A 22,501-nucleotide genomic window follows, 5' to 3' on the forward strand; every position below is an offset into this window, starting at 1 on the left:
AGAGAGCAGACAGCTCTGGAGGCCAAACTGCAGTGAACAGTGCATGCACCCAAAAGTAAAGATTCAGCCTTTGATTCACATGCTAATCAGGGCGCCTGGATGACCCTGGAGGTCCATAGAAAATCATGGTCTTGGGTCTCAGGAACTGGCTGTATCAGGGACAAGATAGTTTTCTTGCTCCCCTCCTGTTTTGGGATGAATGAGAGAGGTGTCCATAAGCTGCCAGGCTCTCCTGGGACATCCACCACTTGGTTTGTCCCTTTACCAGTTCTTGCATGATGGAGCAAGCTGGCCATTGCTGAAATCCCTGGAGCAGACGGGTGGCCCCAAGGCACAGGAAAACTGAGAAGCCAACCCACCTCCTTCCCTCGGGCTCAGGGGAGGACACAGAGATGGCAGCTATCTTGCTTTAGCTCATACAAAGGCCTGAGGCAGAGCTCAAGGTGCCAAGATATTGCCTTTTCATCACTGGTCCTCTCACCTCCCGCTGTGGAGAAGCAGTGTCTGCCAGCCGCGGGGCCGAGGACACCACTCTTTTCCTGCTCTCCTTCCCCTTTCCCATTGCCCTGAATCCATAATCCTTGGGGATTCAAGTTGGTTGTTCCAGGCACAGGGACTTGAAGTTGCATAAAAGTTGTCTATTAAAAAAAGCCCCCCACATAATCTGACGGTTTCCCAGCCTGCATATCAGTCATCCGTCCACAGGAACTGCAGCAGCATGCCAGAGCTTATCTGCACGCGTCGGATTTTTGCAGCAATCCCACTACTTCCTCAGCTGCATCCCCACAGCACGGAGCAAGCTGGGATATTTAGTGTAGTGTTGAGGTGCCCAAGTACAGCACTGGGATTTCAGCTAACAGAAGTAACAAGGAATTACACATGCCTGGAGTCTTAAGCCATACTTGGTCCAGAAACGCAGTTCTCAGGTAAATTTAGGCCTTCCCAGGCAGATAAAACAGGCAGGGACCACAGCAGCCAGCCCCTCTCACCTCCTGCCCATCTCACGTACAAGTTCCCATTGACTCGCTCCAGCTGCTCTTAGCAGAGCTGCAGATAAAATCCAGCTTTGTCAAAGGAGAGGGAAAATTTAAAAGACTACCACGTCATAACATCTATGTTCCAGCCCTTTGCTATGGTCACGTCCCAGAGATGCTAATGCTATTTTATTCATCAGGAAAGGCACCCAGGCTGTGCAAGCATCGCTGTGCGGAGCCGGTTTAGAGGCACAGGCTAGGATGAGGCAGGACTCCTGGGCACCCGGTACCCACCCAGAGATGTCTGCATTAGGGCTGTGATCGTGATGCAGAGGGCACCTGAGTATTATGGACATTGCAGTTACGGGACTTCAGGTTTGAATCCTGCACAATGAAAGACAACGCACGTGCACACAAAGTAAGAGATAATAAAGCTGTAAAGCCCCAGTCCTAAAAAATCAGGAAAATGTGAAAATTAAGGTCACCTGGAAAGCTTGACTCAACACCCTTCTTCCATTATGAAGATTCCATTCCATTCCATGCATGATTTTATCATCATGCATTAGCTGTACCAGTAATTTCATAGCAGGGTTAGTACATTTACTGCAAGCATAACAGCAGCAGTAACCACAGCAAATGCTATTACAGCAGTAGCTTTGCAGAAAAGGATGAAATTTAAGCACCCAGGCAGAAATGTGTATTCTGGCTGTGCAGGGCAGCTCCTCCTCCCTCCCTCCCTTCCCCAGCTGCGACCTAGATGTGACCAGTTTCTTAGCCAAAACCTAAAGGGTAGGTTAGCGTCCCTAGTTAGGGGCCACTATCGATGTTCACAAAGGAAATATCTCATGTTCCTACTGTTGTAGAAAGTTATCTAAATATATTCTGCTGGCAAAGGTTAGTGCAGAAAGTGATTTAACTAAATATCATGTCTAGGAGCAGAGACTTGGTAATCAGAGAGGTACTAACTTCCACTAACGCCATCAAAAGCAACTGCTGGCTTGGGAATGCCTAGAGGTGGCACGCTTGGTCCTCATCATCCCCAAAAGCCCAGCACAGCCTGCCTACCTGCTGCATCTCCGGGATTTTGGCAGGAAAGAGAGGTGGTTGTGATTTTCCAGGAACAGAGAAAGCTTCATGCACAGCTCCTGCCATAGCAAACAGGACCCTCCTCTTGCCTCCATGTCCTCACAACAATCACGTGAGACATTGCAAAGTTTGGCATAGATTATTAATTATCAACAATAAGAAATACCCCAAAACTCCGCATTGCACCTAAGCCATTATTACCAAGTGTCAGGAGAGCAAACACATCCCCTAAACTCACTCGCAGCTACCGCTTGCCACATTCAATAACTCAGCTCCACGTGCCCTTTGTTTTTGCAGCACACTTTGAAACCCAGCGATCCAGGCATCCTGATCAGAAACTGCTGATGGCACAGTGCAAACTGTTCAGTCATTCAGCCCCTCCATAAGCTTGGCTTTCAGGGAAACAATTTTTTTAATTTCCCCCTGCCCCATCCCATTGGGAGTTTCAGATTTGAAATCCATTCCCTCCTCCCACATTAGTCAGGTGGCATCCACCTGATGGGCTTCCGCACCTCATTTTATTTCTATTTATTAGAAATAAATCAAGGAAATGAACTACTAAAAACTGCTTCTGTATCTAGGGAAGGAAGCTGAGGGCCTCCCTTTATGGGTGGTGGTCTTCTTTCCTCCTGGGTTTGGCGGGACCAGGGTGAGGACAAGCGTAAAGCCTAGCTTCACACTGACACTCAAGAAAAGGCTTAAACCTCAGTAGGATACAGGAAAATATCCACCCTCAGAATAAGGTATAAGTTTCACCTTAATGATTAAAGTTAAAATTGGTATCTAAGCCTCAAATCATACTATTTCTAAAGCAAAGGGATGCATTATTCCCATGATCTTTTCCTACTTTGAGGTAGCAGGAAGGGGAACAGCTCCTCTGTGTTGTTCCTTGGTGACAGAAAGCCACAGAGTCGTCACCATTGCACCACCTAAAGCGAAGTGTGAATTGGTGGAGCCGTTTTTACTATGGTAAAAGTTAGTGAAGCAATTACAGATTTTGTAAAGTATATCTTGGTTACTGGTAGAGACAGGATTTGTTGCACCATTCACGGACCTGGCTTATCATTCTGCACACTTTGCTGTCTAATTGGTTATTACTCATATGAGAGGTCATTCAAGTCAAGAGAAGCAATAGTTTCCAGAATAATTTGAGTTTTCCTACCTCTATTAATGTTTTCCCAAGTACTTCTCCAGCTATTTGAGATGTAAGCAATTACTTCAAGTACTGCCACTTCATTCAGCTCTGAAGTAGCTTGTGACAGCAAAACCTGGGGACCTTGCTGTAGCAAACCTCACCCAGCAGCTTTGCTGTAACCTCTCCTGCCAGAGGGAAGGGAAGCCAAGGCAGCAGCAGCATTTTTAACTCAGGTAAACCAAGCAGGTTCAGGTGTGGCTAGAGTAAGAAATATGTTGTAGACAGAGGTTAAAAGTATTTCACCCCAGCATTGGTTGCTTGGTGTAAATCTCATAGAGGACATTCACCAAAAAAGTGGTTTCTGGAGACTTCTGCCTTGAATTTGGCTGACTGGGAGTCGGGGGAGAGAGGAAGAAAAAATGTGAAAATACAGCAGTAGGAAAAGAAAAGGGGGTGATGACAAAAATTCACCTTTCAGTCACTGCTTGGAGCAACTTTGTTGACTCATGGTTCAACCTCTCCAGGTTGAGTTGCCTTACATCCAGCACTGCTACCTTTCCAGCTATAACCCGGGCACAGATTCCTTAAGACTCATGTTCCACAAGCAGTATCAGGAGGCCTTGCCTCAGAAATCCAGAATCTCCTTTTAGCTGAAGCTCTATCTCATCCTTTGACCCAGATGGGTGGCCACAAAAACCTAAGGAGAACGTGTCGGAGTTTGACCTGCAGAACTGATCAGCCAAAAATCAAATGTCAGAATACACAAGTACATAGCAAATTGCCCATTTTCCTCAGATGTTTGACTAGCAAGGGAAAACATTAAATTGTCTTCTAGGATATTAGACATATGTATGAACTCATATGCTTTGCTAGGCTGGTTTAAGATATTTAGAAACTTGTTCTCCATTAACCCAAAGAAAAGAAATTAGAGAGGAAGATGTAAGGGCTTGCTGCTTTTTTGGTTTTTAAATTGCTCTGAAAGACTAAGCTATAAAAAGTTCACAGAGCAGTCACACTAGAAGATTTCATTATGCCTTTGCTTACTTTTTAGGTTTACTACTTATTAAATAAAAAGCCAAACATACTCATATTAACTTAAGGAAACCAATGAAGGGAAAGTATATGAACCTTTTCAAGCTTTTGAATGGGTAAAGCATTAAGCTGTGGAAGTAATTACCAAGTATCTAAACAGGTTTGATTTGGCAGAAAGTAGAACAGCTTTAATTTACCATGGAAACATGAAATCTATAAAGATTCAAGCTTTTGGGTTTGCATCTTACTACGAAGATTATTCTTATATGAAAACATCCCAGCATTTATCTTTAAAGTCCTCACTTCTGAAGAGATCAGAAGCTGCATTACTTTCCTAAGTAGCATAAATCTGAAAGTTTCTACAGTGTGAGACAGCACTGGTGATTATGCAGGCCTCCAAAGTTGAAAGCCTCGTGTACTCATGCCCCGAAGTGCAAACATGCAGTTTAGTATGAACAAAACTCTACTTAGCAGCTTAAACTGTAGAGCAGTAATTTTTACCTCATTACAAATGATTATTTGGCTTCATAGTTCACTGTCTATTAGAAAAAAATGTTTATGCATATTTGTTTTCGGGTTACTTTTTCCAGAATCCAGCAATTAAATAAAAGCAGCATTTTGAGAGGAGAAACGCACCATTAATTTGCTTCTCTTTTAATTTAAAAAGACTCCTTTTAAATAAAAAGCATTTGCGATGATGAATTTGAAGCAGATGCTGAAACAATTGGGCTCAGGAGCCTGCAGTTCATCCTCCTGAGACCAAGTGGTGAATCTCACTTAAGGCCAGGTTCTTCTGTGCAGAAAACTAGATTTATACACACGTACTTAATAGATGCCTTGCCGTGATTAATCTCATGCAGGGAGGAAGCTGTCTGTATGGGCTCTGTCTGTTGTTTTTCAGCCCTTAAAATAAAGATCAAAGGCAGGGATATTTTTCCCACAGTGGCAAGTGGCAAAGGTTCAGGATATCCTCACACCACCTTCAGGGAAAACCATGCCCAGGGCTCCTGAGAAAGAGGAATACCCAAACCCATCCCTGTTTCATTTGAGGAGAAATCCCCTGAAATGGAAACATCCCCTCACCTCTCCCAGTTATTTAACCCAAACCACCCCAGTGGGGGACGCAGCCTTTCTGACCTCAGCAAGCACCAGCGATGGCCTCGAGTAATGTTCAGAAACAAGCACCCAAGGCCTTTGATAAATATTGGGGAAAAAGGTCAATCTGAGTGGGAAAAGCCCGCGGGAAAGCTCCAACAGCCCCTGCCACCAGGAGGCCTAAGGCCACTCAAAACTTCTGCATTTCTGAAGGAAAAAGTCAGTTTCGAAGTCAAGCATTTCAGCCAAGCACAGCTTGCTGCTTTTTTCGTGGAGGGGCTGTAGCTGTGCAAGTACTGCAGTAAAAAGTAATATTTAACCCTTGCTGGGAAAACCAGCAGGTAGGCTGAAGTTGTTGCAGACACCCTGATGTACCCTGAAGCTCTTTTTGGACCTCTCACAAACTTGCCCTCATTGCCTACATTTTTTTTTTGGGGGGGGAAGCCTCAGAACAAAAAGCCTCCAGAAGAAATTAAATACATCCAGGAGGCCTGTAAATGCCTTTTTCTTGCTAAGGCTCAGCTCCCTTGAAATCAGTCACATATAGCAAACTTTGTCCCTCGCCCTGATGGGAGGAGAGACATGTGGCACTCTCCTCCACCCCTCCCGCAGACCAGCTGGATTTGCACCCACATGTGTAGGACAGACGTTCTCCTTGCTAAGCACTATCAAAGTTCAGCTTTATGCTGACAATGAAATAAAAAATAAATAAAAAGAGGAGTACATACTTTACATGGAACATTTTGTTTCTTCCACGTAATACTTTCTGAAATCAAATCATTTCCCGTTAGAAAAAAAAAATATAGTTTTGCTGCAAAGATGACAGGACATTGCCATAACTTTTCCCCTCTTTTTCTTCTGAGAAAACACCTTTCAGAAAGTGAGGCCATTTTTCTAGCCTCACGTCTAAAAAGGTGCTGTGTGCTGATGGAGCATTGCTCTGTTAGAGCGTCTTTGACAGGATGCATCATGGCACTCTTCCTACAGCTATGAGTGACTGTAGCAGTTGTACCAGGATAAAAACACGTATCTATATATAAAATACACACATACACACACAAATTTTGCAAGAAACAAAGCAGCTCCTTCCATTTTTGAAGATTCATCTTGCCCAGAAGCGTAAAGCCTGACTTGTGTGCAGCAGTGTAGCAATTCTTTAATACAAGAGATGGATGCAGCCCAAACCACAAAACCCCCCTTTTATATGTTAGGAGTGTTGCTAATTGAAACAATTTGCCACGATTCATTTATGTTGCTGAAATAACATGCCAGAAGTTTCTAAGTCCCTGTAAAAGGACTGTCCATTCCTCCAGGCTGGATCAGTTTTCCACACCACAATTCCTCAGTTTCAAAGAAAATTAGGTAACCCAAGCTTATGTAATTGCTGGGAAGCTATACTTTACAAAAAATAAACCAATCACTAATTTGGATGTAGGAACCCATTAATACTAAAGGAATGAGTCCTATTTTTTTTTTTTTTAGTTTCTAGCTTCAAAGTTTTTGGGGAGATAGATTTGTGCCCATCTTTGTGTCCACTGCAGCTCACAATTAAATGCTGGCTGGTGAAGATGTGCACATGGATGAGGGTTAGGTAGCATTTTGCTTCCTTCCTGCCCCCCAACAACATTCACATACTTAAATTTATTCTCTGTCACACTCACAGGTATCCCAGGATAGTTTCTTCAGAGTAACATGATTTTTTCCCCCCCCCTAGGGTCAACGAGTTGAAGTCTCAATATTAGTCTGGTGTCAACAACAACAAAAACAACTTTTTCACTTCTTACTGGTGCTCTACAAATTTTGCTCTAATCCAAAGAGTAATAACTTGGCTCTTGATTTATCTGGAAATTGCACTAGACTATTCACATACATGCTTAAAAATAAAGCAATTACTGAGTGCTTTGATCGATCGAGATTGTCCAAACCTCACAGATTCAAGTCTAAGCAGCAAGTAGTAGTATCTTTTCAGCTTTGCTGCTTTGGGCAACAAAACCCTCCACTTCTCTTTGCTCTTCAAAAGCAAGTAACACTCTGGCGAGGAGTTTCTGTCCTCCTATGGACCCCTGCCTTTCAATTAATGGTTAACTAGACTTCAAAATTTTCATTTTTAGATAAAGACCACTGCATGGGAACTACTCCAGGATGGCACAATCTCAGTGAAGATACAAACAATGAGTACTTTCATTTACATTCATATTAAGTGGCAATTTTGCAGAGGGCCTAGGGACTGGCTGATCCTCGCTGAGTTTCCTATGCCTTCCAGGAGTAGATATGACTAATTCAGCCTAGGATCCATTCCCAGCAATTACTGGGATCTTCAGTAGTGAGGATTTCAAACATTATTTTCTATGTGTGTTAAACTTGCCTCAAAATAAATTAAAAAAATAAACCAAGAAAGCAGTCAGTATGCTTTCTTGCGCTTTAATTTAGAACGAAAAAAGGCTTCACACATTTTCATAAGGGTCTCTTCTGGGCTGAAGGACTAGTCTTAAAAGGTACTTTTATGCTATTATCCCTGAAAAGAAATTAATTTGGAATTCAATTGTATGTGTTAGCTGGGCGTGAATAAATTACAAACATCACGACCCTACCGAGACGCCACTGAACCATTTATTTTTATACTGAAAGCTTCAAATATTTTACAGCCTTCTCCCAAACAATCTAAACACATGCCTTTAAAAACAGCAATTAATGGCATATCACTGGCTATGTGAGAAAAAGGACACGCACAGTCAGCAGTATATTATCCCAGCAAACTAGGTTCTCTAGAAACCCATTTCTATCATCTAGGGCGATGGCATAGCTACCGACAGTCAGACATCAAAATACTCGAGGCTGAGTTTACACGCACACACGACACATACACTAGTTACTCCAGCTGGTAGTATCGTTATATTTTATTTATTTTTTAAAAAAATTAAGAGTCACAACTTTCTCTTAATGAAAAGCAAACTGGAATTTGTGCCTGAACTCTTACTCTAAACACACCAAAGCACAGTGAAAGTCAACCTTAGAGTGGAAACAACTGTAAACTAAGGTTTACATTGTCATACCAAAAGCTGAGTTAAAACAGAATGAATAAAAATAACTGTCAACAAGCATCATATTCTTCCTTCAAAGAGCAAGAGGTTGTCAACAAAAGCCTGACCTCCATTACATTTTCTTCAGTTGGTTAGAAAGAACACGAACTAAAAAATTTCATCTAAGCAACTGCAGAAACCGAGCTAGAGGGATGAGACAGCCTTGAATTTCTCTTACAGACTTCTCATTCCTTTCCAATAAAAGAACTGAGAAGCATTGACCAGATAAATGCACAACTGGACTACTCCGATAAAAATGTATTGTGGCAATTCAGTTACCTGAGAAAAACAGATACCAGTATTGCAGAAATCTTTTTAAGTTCTCAAATGACATTAAAACGACCCAGTACACTTTGAAATATGTGATCCCAGTGACTAGCCAGAAATCTAGGAATACATATTTCTATATTAAAAGTGATAAACATAAGCAAGAAAATACCTGAAACAATTAAAAGGCACTTTTAGAAGGCACATGTTTTGCTATATGCTACAGAAAACTGAGTCAGATAAGACATTACATTGAATCTTATAGTGGTCCAAGCAGTATAACGGTATACACTGTTAAATACACACACTTGACCGTATAAAGTCGATTTGCAATGCCAGCATAGTTAACACAGGATGAAATCCACATTCTTTTTTGATGTAAACAGTAAGGTTTCTAGTAAAGACATTTTCATTTTAGACATTGTTTCACGTTTAACATTATTGCATGCAACACTGTCTAAAAGTTTTATGGCACCTCTGTATATCCTTAGGCAAGAAACAGTCACCATAAGACATTTGGAGAGAAATTCTCAAGTCGTTAGGTCTAGTGCTGTATGCAAAATTGCAAACATCCTCAGTAACTGCACACCTTGACAAGCCAGATGTTTGTATATAAAAGGCAAATTTATTCATATACCCGTAGTCCTCTGCATGAAGATCTGACCCTCAAGTTTTAAAAGGCACAGAAACTGAGGGGCATGCTAGCTACAGCACTTAAAAATGAGACCTATTATTTATCTGATTTCAAGAGGTTGCTTTCAAAGGCAGCTAGATGACTGAAGTATAAGTCCCGCTCGAAATAAAGAGCTGTCCCCACCATCATTTCAACATGGTTGTTAAATTCAGATTGATGAAAAAAAATATCTAGGCTTTCCTTATGGATTCACTCTCACACTTTGCATTTCAGAGAAACTACCTGCTGGAAATAATCTGTTTTCTTTACTCCTTTTTTTGATCCTTATTAAATAACCAAGCACCTCTAACATGTGAAGTGAAATACATTACTAAACAACTGGATGACCACATCATTATTTCTTCACTGAATCCTTACTCTTACTTGAGCCAAAAGCGCAAGGTATTAGTAAAGTGTGAATGCTACAGACAGCTGAACAGAAGCACAAATTGTTTTAGATGTTTAAAACTGTTTTTGTAAAAAAGCAAAGAAAATACAATCTTTGGTGTAGGCTCACACAGTGCTATCCAAGTATTATAACATCAGTTGGAAATTAGAGAAAACCCATAACTTTACTTCCAAACTAGAAGAGCCCAAGCTCAAGCGTTCACGCTGATTTACACACACAGAGCTCTTCCACACAGCATACGTGGTCTTTCACTACACTTACGTAGCCACTAGTATGCTAAATACAATGAACTTCCAAGCAGCAAGTGGTGGAAATGACAGTGGCCCCGCCTTTGCTCAGACATTAGCAGATTGCTTAGACATCTGTGCAACCTGGAGCTGCCCTGAGACGGCGATGTAGCCTACGCCTTCAAGGAGTCACCAACCAACACTCCAGAAGAAGTGACTTGCGAGAGAGGAGGACATGCTGGACAAAACACTGCCCCCACTCTATTTAAGCTGGCAGTTAGGAAGTCATTTTCCTGATGTCTTTATAATAAAAAGCAGGAGCGTACCTTTGCCACCTGTTTCACAACCAGAAGCGCATGCAGTCCTGGAGTGTCTCGACTGTTTTTGAGTTTGCTAGATGTTCGCTCTAGAACTGAAAGCTATCAACAGCTGAAGTTTAAAAAAAACCCAACAAAATCCAAAACACACACACAAAACAAAACAACATCAAAACATATTTAAAAATAACACTCCTCTTCAGTTTTTTTTTTTCCCCTAGACCCTTGTCCTTACAGGTCACCTGTATTTCCACAGGAAACTGCTATACCTGGTGTAAAATTACTCCACTAAACCTTCCTGTTCCTTATTTTCCAGCAAGGACGTGCTCGTATCTCCATTATTCTCTTCATTTGTATCTCCATCGTCCTCTGATTGCCCTGATTTCTGATGAGCAAATGTATAAGCGTCATGGTCTGTGTCCGTCAGAGGTGAAGGTTCCTCGGTGTTAGGAGAGCGTTTAATGTCTTTTTTGAAGGACAATGGAGGTGGAGAAGGTGGCAAGCTACCAATGGGTCCATCGAAAGGCCTGTACACATCAACTTCTGGAGTGACGGAGCCATTGGATTCCTTCAGCAAGTGCCCATAGACCATAGCATCATCAATTACTGCATAGACATGAGATTCATTGTTTTTCCTCCCTTTTGTGAATAAGCCTTGTCTTCCAGGCACCTGGGTATTCACGTTAGCATTGTATACTCCCACCATGGGATTCTGGCTTTTCTTCTTCCTGTTAGAGTTGAAATTGTTAACAGGTCAGAAACAACACATGGCTGGTGCGTTTGAACTCAATAACGGCAGCTGCTGTTTACCCATCCCAGCTACCCAGGGTCAGGCAGCCTACCTGCATTGAATGCTTTACTTGCAATCTTGGGAAAAATAACTCGAGTATACATGTTTTTTTGGCAGAGCAGAAAATAACTTTACACTATTCGGTTACCTACTGCTGTTCTGCTCACCCTGAAGTTTGCAGGATTAACTCCAATGGCCTCCCAAGTACGGGCATCCTGGCTGTGCAATGTACTGAATCTCCCAACATCCACAGACACTAATAGGACCTAGAGGCCGTCAGATCCTCACAAAACAAGGCTGAGCATTGCTGAAGATCAGTAAGGTAGTGGGTCTTCTATGAAAGTTGAATGAACTTTTCTTGATTGCACTTTCTGGAGTGACTGTCCCCAAGGTAGGAAGACCAAAGGCTGAAGATTTTTAAGCCTGTATTTGTAAAGTCTTTCCTGTGTGGCAGAGGCATGTGCTCATAACTGCTCTAAGCATCATACTGCACAAATTCATTCCAAGCTCTACAGCTTCAGGACCCAATCACCCTGCCAACGCTGAGCATACATGTACCAGAAACCCCAAGCTATCGATGACTTCAGACTCTGCTTGCCTGAGTAAGGCTATGCATGTTTGCTTTGCACAACCTAGTTCTCTCCCCAAAGGCTGGTCTCACAGAAAAATGCTCTCACTTGATGTGCAAACTCCAGAAGAAGTTGCTGGAGATTGTATAGATGAAAGACAGCTCTTAGTATATCTGAGCGAGTTTACAGCTTGTCTAAACAAAGCCTTGTCTAGAGCCACAGGCACAACAGGCACATTCATTGCGATTTCATTTCACAGGAATTGCTGATGAAGTCCAACCAATACCTTACTTCCAAGACAGCCAGAAGTCTGTGCTAAGTAAGGCCAAGGTAGGCAATCTGCTGGGGGTGGAAGTAACATGACTCAAGGAATGGTGCTCTGCTCTTAAAGTCAATCAATTTAGAGTAAAGCAGCATTCCTGGAGGTGCGCTACTTCAACCACCAGCACACTGCCTACCTCATGCTTCAGACCCTTGTTCAAGGGATCTATATCAACACACGAAACAGAGGCCCCAGCAGCTCTCCTGAAATGCCTTCTTGAACTGCCAAATTACACATGCCAAATTATGAACTTACTTCTTCTTAACACAGCACACAGTGAGTCCAATAGCTGCGAGAACTCCAGCCCCAGCCACCACAGCAAGTATCACTCCGAGGTCTGCAAACAGACAAGGTACAAGGACACTGAGCAAGAGAGAGAAAACATTCAGCTTTCTTCTAAAAGCCAGATGGGTTTGAACCTCCTCAAGAGTTTCCAAGCATACCAGCTGCCTGCAGAGCAGGACTTTCCAAGCTGTGCTCACCATGGGGTAACACAAGCCCTTTCCAAGAGGCTGGAAGCCAAGCCACGACAAACTCCTGCAGTGGAGCACAGCCAAAAAACCCAACCAACCCACCACCCCACCTCCAAGAATTCAGTATAGCTCATGGGCTGTTAAACTTACCTGCAATGTCTCATGTGCCTCTGGCTGAATAGGCAGGGAAGAGAAGAAAGTACAGAGAGAAGCAGAGAGGGATTCAACAAAGGAAACAGTGACATTTCACCAACTTCCCCTCAATACAATCTTTTCCTCTGAAATACACAAATTGTGTTGACCTGGGGTTTTCTAAGAGTCATAAAATTGATCAGGAAAGTCCATGTGTGAGCAAAGAAAAACGCTGCATGTTTTAAAAGAAATATACATTACAAAAAAGAAAAAAAACAAGGAAAAAAATTAGAAATTAATTTGATACTGTCTCAGTTCTAGCCTGTGTAGCCAATACTTCTACAGACAGCAGTCTCCCACAGATGAAGAGGAAGTGCAAATGTGAAGCAAATTTACACAAGCAAAGCCTACCCTAAAAATACCTTTTTAAAAATTATTTATGTTTCAGGGACATGAAAGATACCAAGAATGCAGATTTTGCTGTTAGCAGTCAGCGCACTCTCCACTAAATGGTCAGACCTGCCCCAGGGATGATTTCCTGCTCATGTGGACACCGAGACTAATTGAACTGCTAACATGAAGTAAAGACGACTTGGATGAATACGTTTGCATAATCAAATCCCAAGTTGTTCACCAGGTCTGTGACCTTGGGAGGGAAAAATATCACTTGATCTTCTTATACCTTCTGGCTGTGATCTCCAATTTAAAAAGATAAATTAAATAAAGAAAATAAAATCCAGTCTTACTGACCCCAAGCCCTGTAATCCCCTATCTCATAAAAAAACCCCTAACCCTCCTTCCTCCCCAGCCTCTAGAAGTACCCAGCTGTAACTCTGAGCGGTTTTTGAAGGACAGGTATTTCTGAAGGCAGGGATCTCATAAAACCCACACCCAAGGAGGGCCAGCATCCATTACCATTCCCCAAGGGAAAGCAAGGAAACAAGCGGTAAGCAAACCAGCACAAGCTTACAGGGCTCACCTATCTGCTTGTCAGCAAAAGTCACCCAGAACTGCAAGTCCAGCTGCATCTTATCCACGGGTTTACAGTTGGAGATGTTTACCCAGAAGTTGTGATACATATTTCGGGGCTCAGGCAGCAGCTCATCCTCACGGCGCACAGTTTCCTCTGCCCTCAATGTCTCTTCCTTTATGTTGACATAGGCACGGCCCGTCTCGCAAGCGATGCCCATGCGGTCCTTGGAGAACCCTAGGCGGGCAACTTGCTTGCTGGGCACGATGATGTACCAGGATATGGAGACATAAGGAGGTAGACCATACAGCCAGTTGGGAGTCTGCAAGTAAACTTTAGCTTTTGGATCTGGTCTCACAGTGAAAGTGCACTCATCTGCAGTAAAGGAAAGGAATAAAGGAATGAAAATTTAGTTTTGATACTTCCTTTATTTTAAAGCTTTCTCTTTCAGCATGTAAAATTATCTGGTCTTTCTTCTCCATAACAAAAAAGCATCACTTATACCTGTGACCAGCAAATTTATAGTCACCTGCATCTCCGTACCAGCAGTACGCCTCACCTATCATTCCTTCCACATTAGTAATTACCACAGTTAGCCCAGATATACCTGCAGAATTTCCCACAACCAACTATCCACCACCTGGAGTACAAAGTTCCTTCCTTCTTCCAGGAAGAAATCACCTCACTGATTCAGATAAAGATTGATCCAAGCAATGGCTCCAGGACTAGACTGTGAAGAAGTGAACTCTTATTTCTATTTATTCATATGTGCTCTAGCAAGCGTATTGAGAGATCCAACACTGTACAACAAAGTAGTACAAGCCACTACTTTACCTTTAATATGTGGCACAAAAGACATTTTCAGATCCTGATGGTTAGACTCATTGAGGAATCCTTTACCAAACATTTCTAACGATATGGTGATATTATTCCTCATCTGAATCTTTTCAATGGATCCACCAGGACAGAATATACCAACTTTCAACTCCGTCTCTGGGGTGGCACTAACAATGCTGTAACGGTAGCTTGTGTTGCACCTCTGCTCTGGGACGCGTTGCTGAAGTTTCAAGGACGGAGATGTAATTTCTGTGTTGATCAGATCAGGAGCCAAGAGCTTCCAAATAAACTTATGCAGCTGAATCGGCAATTGGGTAATAGCCTTGGGCACCGAAAGGGAATAGATCTTCCTCTGACACCACCGAGGATCGACACAGCCTGCAATCACAAAAACAAGTCCCAAGGGTTGTATTTTTCTTGCAGAGGAAATATCTAGTAAAAACAAGTTTTCCTGTGTACCAGAGTACACATACCTAGAGTACTGTCAGTTTTGTGTTACAGACCCAGATAAATATTTACCTGAGAAATATCCTCTCTTAGTAACCTTTACCCAAACACGTATAATTTGTAGTTAAAGAGCTTTCCTTAAAAGGGTGCAGGACACCAAAGAAACCAACAGATACAAACATATTCAAAAACCCTCACTCAAGATATTACTTTTGCTATATCACTTGCGGACTGGGATGCAATTGCAGACTAGCTGAGGTCCAGATATATACTTTAAAACTCTTTCTATACTGGTAGTTGAAAGCATTTGGGAAAGTCCTACACCAAGCAGACATGCAAGCGGCACAAGATGCATTCCTGATGGCCATCTTGGTCCCGCATTTTCATGGGCAGATTTGTGGCTCTCCTGCTCTGTTTCCATATTTTGCAGTTTTCAGCGAGAAGGTTCTTAGGTGCCTTCTGTCCTTTCCCTTCTAGGAATAGCTACGCAGTTTCTATTTTCTGTTCTAGAATAGAAATGAACTGAAATAGAACTGAATTATATTTTTCTATTCTAAAGGTAGAATGACAGAGCAAACAACAAGGTCATCTCCAGATTCATTGCACCCATCTCCCAGCCAGCCGAAGCCTGGTTTCCAACCTCACTCTACTGAAAGCCCAAGCGAGAGAGGATGTTTGGCTGATCCCTGGGGAAAAGCATGCAAAACCATTCCCTAGGAAACCACATTAAGCCACTTTGGTCATACTTATGCCTTTTTCAGCTGTGATCCTCAGACGGGACAAGTCCTTGCACAGAAAGGAGATCTTGTAGACAGTGCCAGACACTAAAGTCAAGATGCGGTCGCAGGTTCGGGGATCCTTACAGATCAGGCATATCGGTTCAGACATGAGTGGGATGTGGCTGGGCCACCCTTTGAAGTGTATCGTTACAGTCATATTATACTCCTTGCTCAGGTCGACCAAATGGGTGACATCTGCAACAAAACACATCCCAGAGCAGTTACTGGCAAGAAGCGTGGAGTGAAGCAGGACTTCGTCCATCTCTTCTCACCCCACTAGATGAGCAGCTGTCACAGCCTATTTCTACATTAGCTAAGAAATCATTATTTACTTCTTTCCATCACTGTAATACAAACTCAGGCAGTATTGTATCACTTCTAATTTAAGAGGTTTGAGCCTTTCCACACACAAACCCCATCTCCCCACCACTTTCCAGCTATAACAGGGTAACACGGGTAACAGACCCCTTTTGAACAGGTTAGGCTATAATGCAAGGAGCTCAGCCAACTATGGTATATTTGTTTTCCCCAAGAGGTTTCTCTTATTTCCTTTAAAGTTGGTTCTACCGATCACACAAGAGTTGATCGGAAAAAGGTTCTCCATTCTCAAATTTCTTATTTATTGCTAGATTTCCATCTCAGCTAACTTTTTGTTGGTTCAGGTTTTTTGGAGCCAAGCTGAAGAAAATTGTCCAAAGTCACTAATTAAGCACATCTGGTTGTCTGGAGTCAGTTAAAGATTAAGGTAATTTAAATGCAAGTACCAATATGGTTCAAAAGGGAAAACACTGCCAAGTACTGTACTTCAGCAGAAGTGCTGGCAGTCATTATGAAGGTCACTGGAGCCTTCAAAGATGCTTCCTAAAAGTCTTTTCTGTTTGGCAGTTAAAAACATATAGAGATGCCACAAATTGTCAGAGTCCGTCACCATGCCGGTGGGAAGGCTGAGGATCACACCTCGCTTGACTGCTTGGTTTCCCTCAACGGCATGACTGAACTCCCACGCTGCCCTTCCATTTAATTGCTCAAAATCATTCTTCCAGAAATAGTTTCTGATTAGCTGTAAAAAGCAAACCTGAGAGCTAGCAGTTAATCCTGAAAAGAAGAGAGCAGGTTCCCCTTCCTCACCACTAGCCACCACTTCTCTTGCAGTCCACTCCTCTCCCTGTACCCCACCGCACACCAGCTGTAATGCCCTCCAACCTCACTGGACCTGAGGTGCCCAGGTGCACACAGTGACCATTACCCCTGGCACCCTCTCTCCAACAGCGAGATTCAGCTCAAAGATCTGCTTAAGGAGGCATGTACTGAGGCCAAAACTGCTTAACACTTTCACTTAGTGGGACAGACGATGGGACAGAGGGCGCCCTCAGCAAGTTTGCAAGAGCAGGGCTGGAAAGCAGCTTTGCAGAGAGACCTGGGGGTCCTGGCGAACACAAAGTGGAATATGAGCCAGCCACGTGCCGCTGAAGCAAAGGTGGCCAACAGCTTCCTTGGCTATGCTACAAAGCATCAACAGCAGGTTGAGCAAGGCGAGTCTCCCCCTCTGCTAAAGCACTGGTGAGACATCTGCAGTGCTGGGTCAAGTTCTGGGCTCCCCAGTACGAGAGAGACATGGATGTACTGGAGTAAGGCCAAAGAGCCACAAAGATGCTTAAAGGATTGGAGCATCTCTCATAGGAGAAGAGACAGAGAGAGCGGGGACTGTTTAGCCTGAAGAAGGTGGCTCAGGCGGATGTGTGCACATGTGTGTAAACGATACGTGCCAGACCCTTCTCAATGGTGCACAGTGACAGGGCAAGAGGCATAAATTGAAATACAGGAAATTCTGCTTAAATATTAAAAAATATATATATACACTAATGCAAGGGTGGTCAAACACTAGAACAGGTTACCCAAAGAAGTTGTGGAGTCTTTGGAGATACTCAAAATCCAACTGGACGTGACTCTAGGCAACCAGTTCTATCTGACCCTGCTTGAGCAGGGGGTTGGACTAAATGATCTCCAGAGGTCCCTGCCAACCACAGCCATTCTGCAAGTCTGATGTCCTACATGACTTGCTACAGCAAATCTGAACAACAGGGGTAAGCAGGGATCACAAACACCTTCTTCCACATAAGCTAATGCCAGTTGCAAATACTCAGAACATCTGGAAAGGAAAGGGGGGGAAAAAAAAAATAATCCAAGATTATGGCCACAGCCTAGTTCATGAAGATTAACTGTCATGTGGAAAGACAGGTATCGGATCCACAAAGCATCCTTATGCTGGCATTAGGATTTGAACAGGTGCCTTCGAACAAGGCACGTGTCTCTGATGTCAAAGAAAGCAACCTGATCTAGTGGAAGGTATCCCTGCCCATGGCAGGAAGGTTGGAACTAGATGATCTTTAAGGTCTCTTCCAACCCAAACCATTTTATGATTCTATGATACTATAAAGGACAGATTTAAAAAAAAAAGATATATATACTATTATTACTCTTCATTTTCTGTTTTTAGCTATGGATCTCAAAGGCACAAACAAAAACTGAAGAAAATAGCTTTCTCCTGTGTGGGAAATCAGACACACAAAAAGGCAAGCGGTCAGGTGGAGATCTACAAGTCATTGCCACAACCAAACACAGAACCTAGGATTTCTACCATAAGGTTACTCATTCTTCAGAGGTTTGGGGTGGGTTTTTTTTGTTTTGGGGTTTGTGGGGGGTTTTTTTGTTGGTTTTTTTTTTTTTAGCAGCTAAACACAGAAAGGGTTAGATCCAGAAAATATTTTGATTGGAAAGAGCTATATTTTCCTCTTATTTAATGACAAGCACCACAGACAGCTGTGGAATACCCATATGTTTGGGAAGCTTTGAGAATATGCAGAGATCAATGCATTTTTAATAAGAGCCACGTTTAGCTTGCACACTGCAGATGGAATTTTTGGTTTGGTTTTGGTTTTTTGGGGTTTTTTTTGTTTGGTTGTTTTTTCTTAAATAAGAGTTTCAATACTGTCCTGAGGGCTGAATTTGAATCTTCTATGAAATTCATATAACTTAAAAAAAAAAAACAAAAAAAACCTCGTGAGATCCTATAAAACCCTAGAGAAACCACTGTTGTCTCTTAAATCCAAGTGGTTTATTACTTGCATTTCATTCAATAAATGACAACCTGTTTTTTATTTTTTAGATTATTCTTGTCTTGTCTACTGGCCATAAATACATTAAAATTCCTCTTTGCTTTCCCAAGTAGAAGTGAGATAAAGCTGATTAACCGAATACAATCTTTTCACTCTGTCTGGCTTCTAAGGTACAACACACATAAATGTAAGCAAACATGATTTGGCTAACAACAGTTTCAGGAGGATTTGCTGTTCGTGAGTGGAGCCAGAAGTGACTTCAAGTTACAGGCCATTCAAACTTTATTCCCTCTAAAATGACTTAGCCTCTAAGTAGTTCCTCCTGCAGTGGTAGTCTGGAGTGTGGACTTCCCTCTGCCTGCTCCTCTGCAGTGAGAGCACCTTGATTATTAATCTCCACCACGAACTGAGGTCAGAGCTAGGAAGCCAGAGGATAAATCACTTACTTCATAGCTCATTACCTAGCCAGGCCTTTTATTTCTGTTTTTAGATAGATGCTGTGGTATTGCAAGTCATTGTGTTAAGCCAGTCTGAATTTAGGGCAAGAAAACAGAAAAAAAAGTTATTTTCTTAGTGTAGCCACAAGCAGCAAGAAACCTAAAGAACATCTGAATGTGTAGAGGATATTATTATTGGAGTATCTTACTGACACAGAAGTCACACTAGAAGGTGTTCAGGCTTCCCTAGGAAGCAAAATAAAAAACTCAGAGGAAGGAAGAAAAGAAGGAAAGAAATGCATACTGATACCATTAGTAGTATGATGACAATTTTCCATCTCCAATTTCACCAGTTGATGCTATAGATTCTGACCAGCTGTGACAGCAGGTTTCACCTTGCTAAGTGCGACTGCTACAGAGCAGAAACGTGGGCTCACATTTTAAGAATGGTCTTTAAAATGTTGAATCTTACGTCTGAAAATAAAACTGTCTGAATAAGCTTGAATTTGATTTCTGCATTGGAGAATAGGCAGTGACACGTGAGCCTGGACAGTTCCAATCAAGCAGTTATGGTCCTTGCCCGATAGCTGGATCGGGCCCCCAGAAGGAACACAGTTGCAAGGAAAAGCTACCTGGTGCTTAGCTTTGTTTATACAATGTGCAAGACCTCATACCGCAGGTGTTAAAAGCATTTTTTAATTACACAATGCAGGCGCTGGAAAAGGAAAGGAATCTCCATTTACAAGCTACAGTGTAAAGCTACAGAGCTTTACACTCCATTGCAAACTGCAAATTTCAGCATCACCTCTTGCTTTGTCGTAACAATGGCTGGTGGTACAACAGGGATTGCTTGGCAACTCACCTCCTTAAACTCAAGGAGGGTCCAAAGTTCAAGAAAAATGACAAAAACCATCATTTATCTTCCTTGTGTTGCTCAGCTCAGGCATCTGTAAGCAAAAGCAACGGAAGGGGCAGGCAGGTACTTACTCTCGTCAACCTGTGGGTGCTGAACAACGACTTGGAAGAGCAAACGGAGGATGCCCGGGTTCTGGGCATCTTGATCACAGCCCTGCAGGGACAGGTTGAAACTGCCAGCGATATTGGCAGGTTGGCTGTCACTTAGCTTGAACACCTCCGGGTTGCTGAGGGAGCCAGGGATGTAGTACTCCACCCTCTCCTCTTTCCTTTCGCAGTTGGAGAGGCTGTAGTTGTGGAAAAACACGCTTGCTCTCATGTTGGAAGGAACCACAAACTGCCATGTCATGAGCTCGTCTTCTGGAAAGCCCAGTGGGTAGTTTGGGGACATCAGGGTGACTGAAGACTCCCCGTTCAAAATGGATTCAATAATGCATAATCCTAAAATAGGGGGGCGGGGGGAAACATACAAAAGTTGCAATTAATGAAGACACACTGGCTTATCTAGCACCCCAGCAGCGTATTTTTATTTTGACAGTGAGATCATCCACTTTGGCTACAGATTAGGTTATTACAAAACCCTCAGACTAAAACATATACTCATGTTGATGCTTTTGTCTTCAATTACAGAAAAGGTAAGGGTTATATTAATGCTGTATTTTCAGTTTAGTGGGTTCACCTTTCAAGCACATGGACAGAGGCGCCTCTATTTTTTGGAAAGATCCTAGTTCCTACTTCTGGTCCTGGCTTTACAAGAGCAAACATGCAACCTGACAACTACTGCTGCTTCATTGGGTTTCAGGAAACAAAAGATGTGAGCTTTTATACCAGCACGGAGCTCTCTGTCCAAAAACCTCCCAGATCTAACAAGAGTATGCCAGCAAAGAGCCTCAAATACGCATGATAAAACACGAATGCAAACCATGGAGGCTGTGTAAGACACTTTATGCTTGGATGACTCTTGGCAGCGTGAAGTTGGGTACACGGAGATTATGGTCCCGCTCTAGGACTCCAGTGACGATGTGCAACTACAAGGACTGCCAGGAGTTACAAACACTCATGTTCTAGAAGCTTGAGCCTGGACCAGATCCCTTCTATAACTGACGGCAACAACTGCAGAATTCTAAGTAAAGAGCAAGAACATGTCCTAAAGAGCATTTCTCACGAGATCACAAAGTAACCCACTGATTGCTATATAATATTCCAGGTATTTTAAGAAGATTATTACACAACGTTTTATGTTACTGTGCAGGTTGAAACAGATAGCTGTATTTAAGCAACCTCACGTGCCTTCCAGGCACTGCTTCCCCTTTTCCCACCTTCCTCTCCTGAAGAGAGGCATTGGTTTGAGACTCTAGCAAGTTAAGGAAGCTTTATTTAAAAATAAACAAACCCAACTACACACTGCAACCAGCAAATAACTCTCTTGGCTCATTCTAATTATGCTATCTAGTCTCACCTAGCTGAAAAAATAAAAACAGAACAGGTATGTTTCAGTTTTAGGGAATTTAAAGCCATTGAAAATTAGTAACGTGCACCAAAAGCAGCTTCACAACAGTTTTTGTAATTAGGTTATTGGTTATTATATATTAGGTTATTATATATTTCGTAATTAGGTTAACCAATCAAACTAAGATATTTTGACGCTAGAAGAGCAACAGCTACCACACTAAAAACCACACAGCAACAGCTTTTAGAAAAGATGAAGTGGAAGGGAATTAGGGGTAGCAGCACCAAAACTAGAAGGTTACCTGAGAAGAAAGGTTTAAAGAATTCTGCTGCAATCTGCACGAGGCGATTACAGGTGAGGAAACGCTACTCTGTACTTACGTTTTATGGAAGCCCTGTTAGCTATGCTGAAGCCCGAGGTGGTGAGAGGCGAGTCCCATGGGAGGTGCAGAGACATGACGACGCCTCCCAGCAGCTTGACACGAGACACCGAGCCGTTCCTGCAGAAGGTGCCAATGTTGACTCTGGCCGTATCGATACAGCTGTTGATGTTGTAGCTAACAAAATCTGGGCACGTCTCTCCTGGTTCAATCTGTCTTAGCCACGGGGTAGAAAATTTCAGTTCAAGTCCAGCCTTTGTACTTGCCTTCACATCCCAGATGAAAGTCCTGTTAAGGCGAGGTAGTCCCGGTGGGTAAAGCTGAACGTCTCCAAAGGGACACGGACCTGACACACAGTCTAAATGCAGAGAGAGAACAGCTGTGATACACTATGGAAAGCATTCAAGTAAATGAGGAATTTGACACTTGCTGCTTCACTGCTATTTTCACAATTTTTAGGTTGCACTTCACTTCTATATACATTAAAAGACAGTCCTATAACATGGTCACATGCTATCTCCAAAGAGGACTCCTAGCCCATAGAGCAGACAGGATAAACCTGCTTTAGTCAGGCTGACTAATAGAAGGGA

At 42.6% G+C, this 22,501-nt stretch overlaps 2 protein-coding genes across 3 annotated transcripts in view; one reads left to right on the top strand and one right to left on the bottom strand.

Annotated features, from left to right (window-relative positions):
* CLEC3B (C-type lectin domain family 3 member B) overlaps positions 1 to 18,230 on the top strand; it is a 33,830-nt gene extending 15,600 nt beyond the window's left edge. Inside the window, exon 4 of the transcript XR_012041131.1 lies at positions 18,112 to 18,230. The gene's annotated coding sequence lies outside the window, so the exon portion shown is untranslated. The remainder of the gene's footprint in view (positions 1 to 18,111) is intronic.
* Positions 8,205 to 22,501, bottom strand: part of CDCP1 (CUB domain containing protein 1) — a 28,910-nt gene continuing 14,613 nt past the window's right edge. For both annotated transcript variants that reach the window (XM_072853786.1, XM_072853785.1), the window contains 7 exons: positions 21,913 to 22,269; positions 20,155 to 20,523; positions 15,582 to 15,809; positions 14,386 to 14,766; positions 13,561 to 13,926; positions 12,232 to 12,313; positions 8,205 to 11,023 (listed from right to left, as the gene is read on the bottom strand). In XM_072853786.1, the coding sequence (XP_072709887.1) occupies positions 10,576 to 11,023; positions 12,232 to 12,313; positions 13,561 to 13,926; positions 14,386 to 14,766; positions 15,582 to 15,809; positions 20,155 to 20,523; positions 21,913 to 22,269 (2,231 nt within the window). In that variant the 3' untranslated portion in view covers positions 8,205 to 10,575. The remainder of the gene's footprint in view (positions 11,024 to 12,231; positions 12,314 to 13,560; positions 13,927 to 14,385; positions 14,767 to 15,581; positions 15,810 to 20,154; positions 20,524 to 21,912; positions 22,270 to 22,501) is intronic.

The sequence above is a fragment of the Ciconia boyciana genome, chromosome 2 (genome assembly GCF_034638445.1).
Source record: "Ciconia boyciana chromosome 2, ASM3463844v1, whole genome shotgun sequence".
Taxonomy (NCBI): Eukaryota; Metazoa; Chordata; class Aves; order Ciconiiformes; family Ciconiidae; genus Ciconia; species Ciconia boyciana.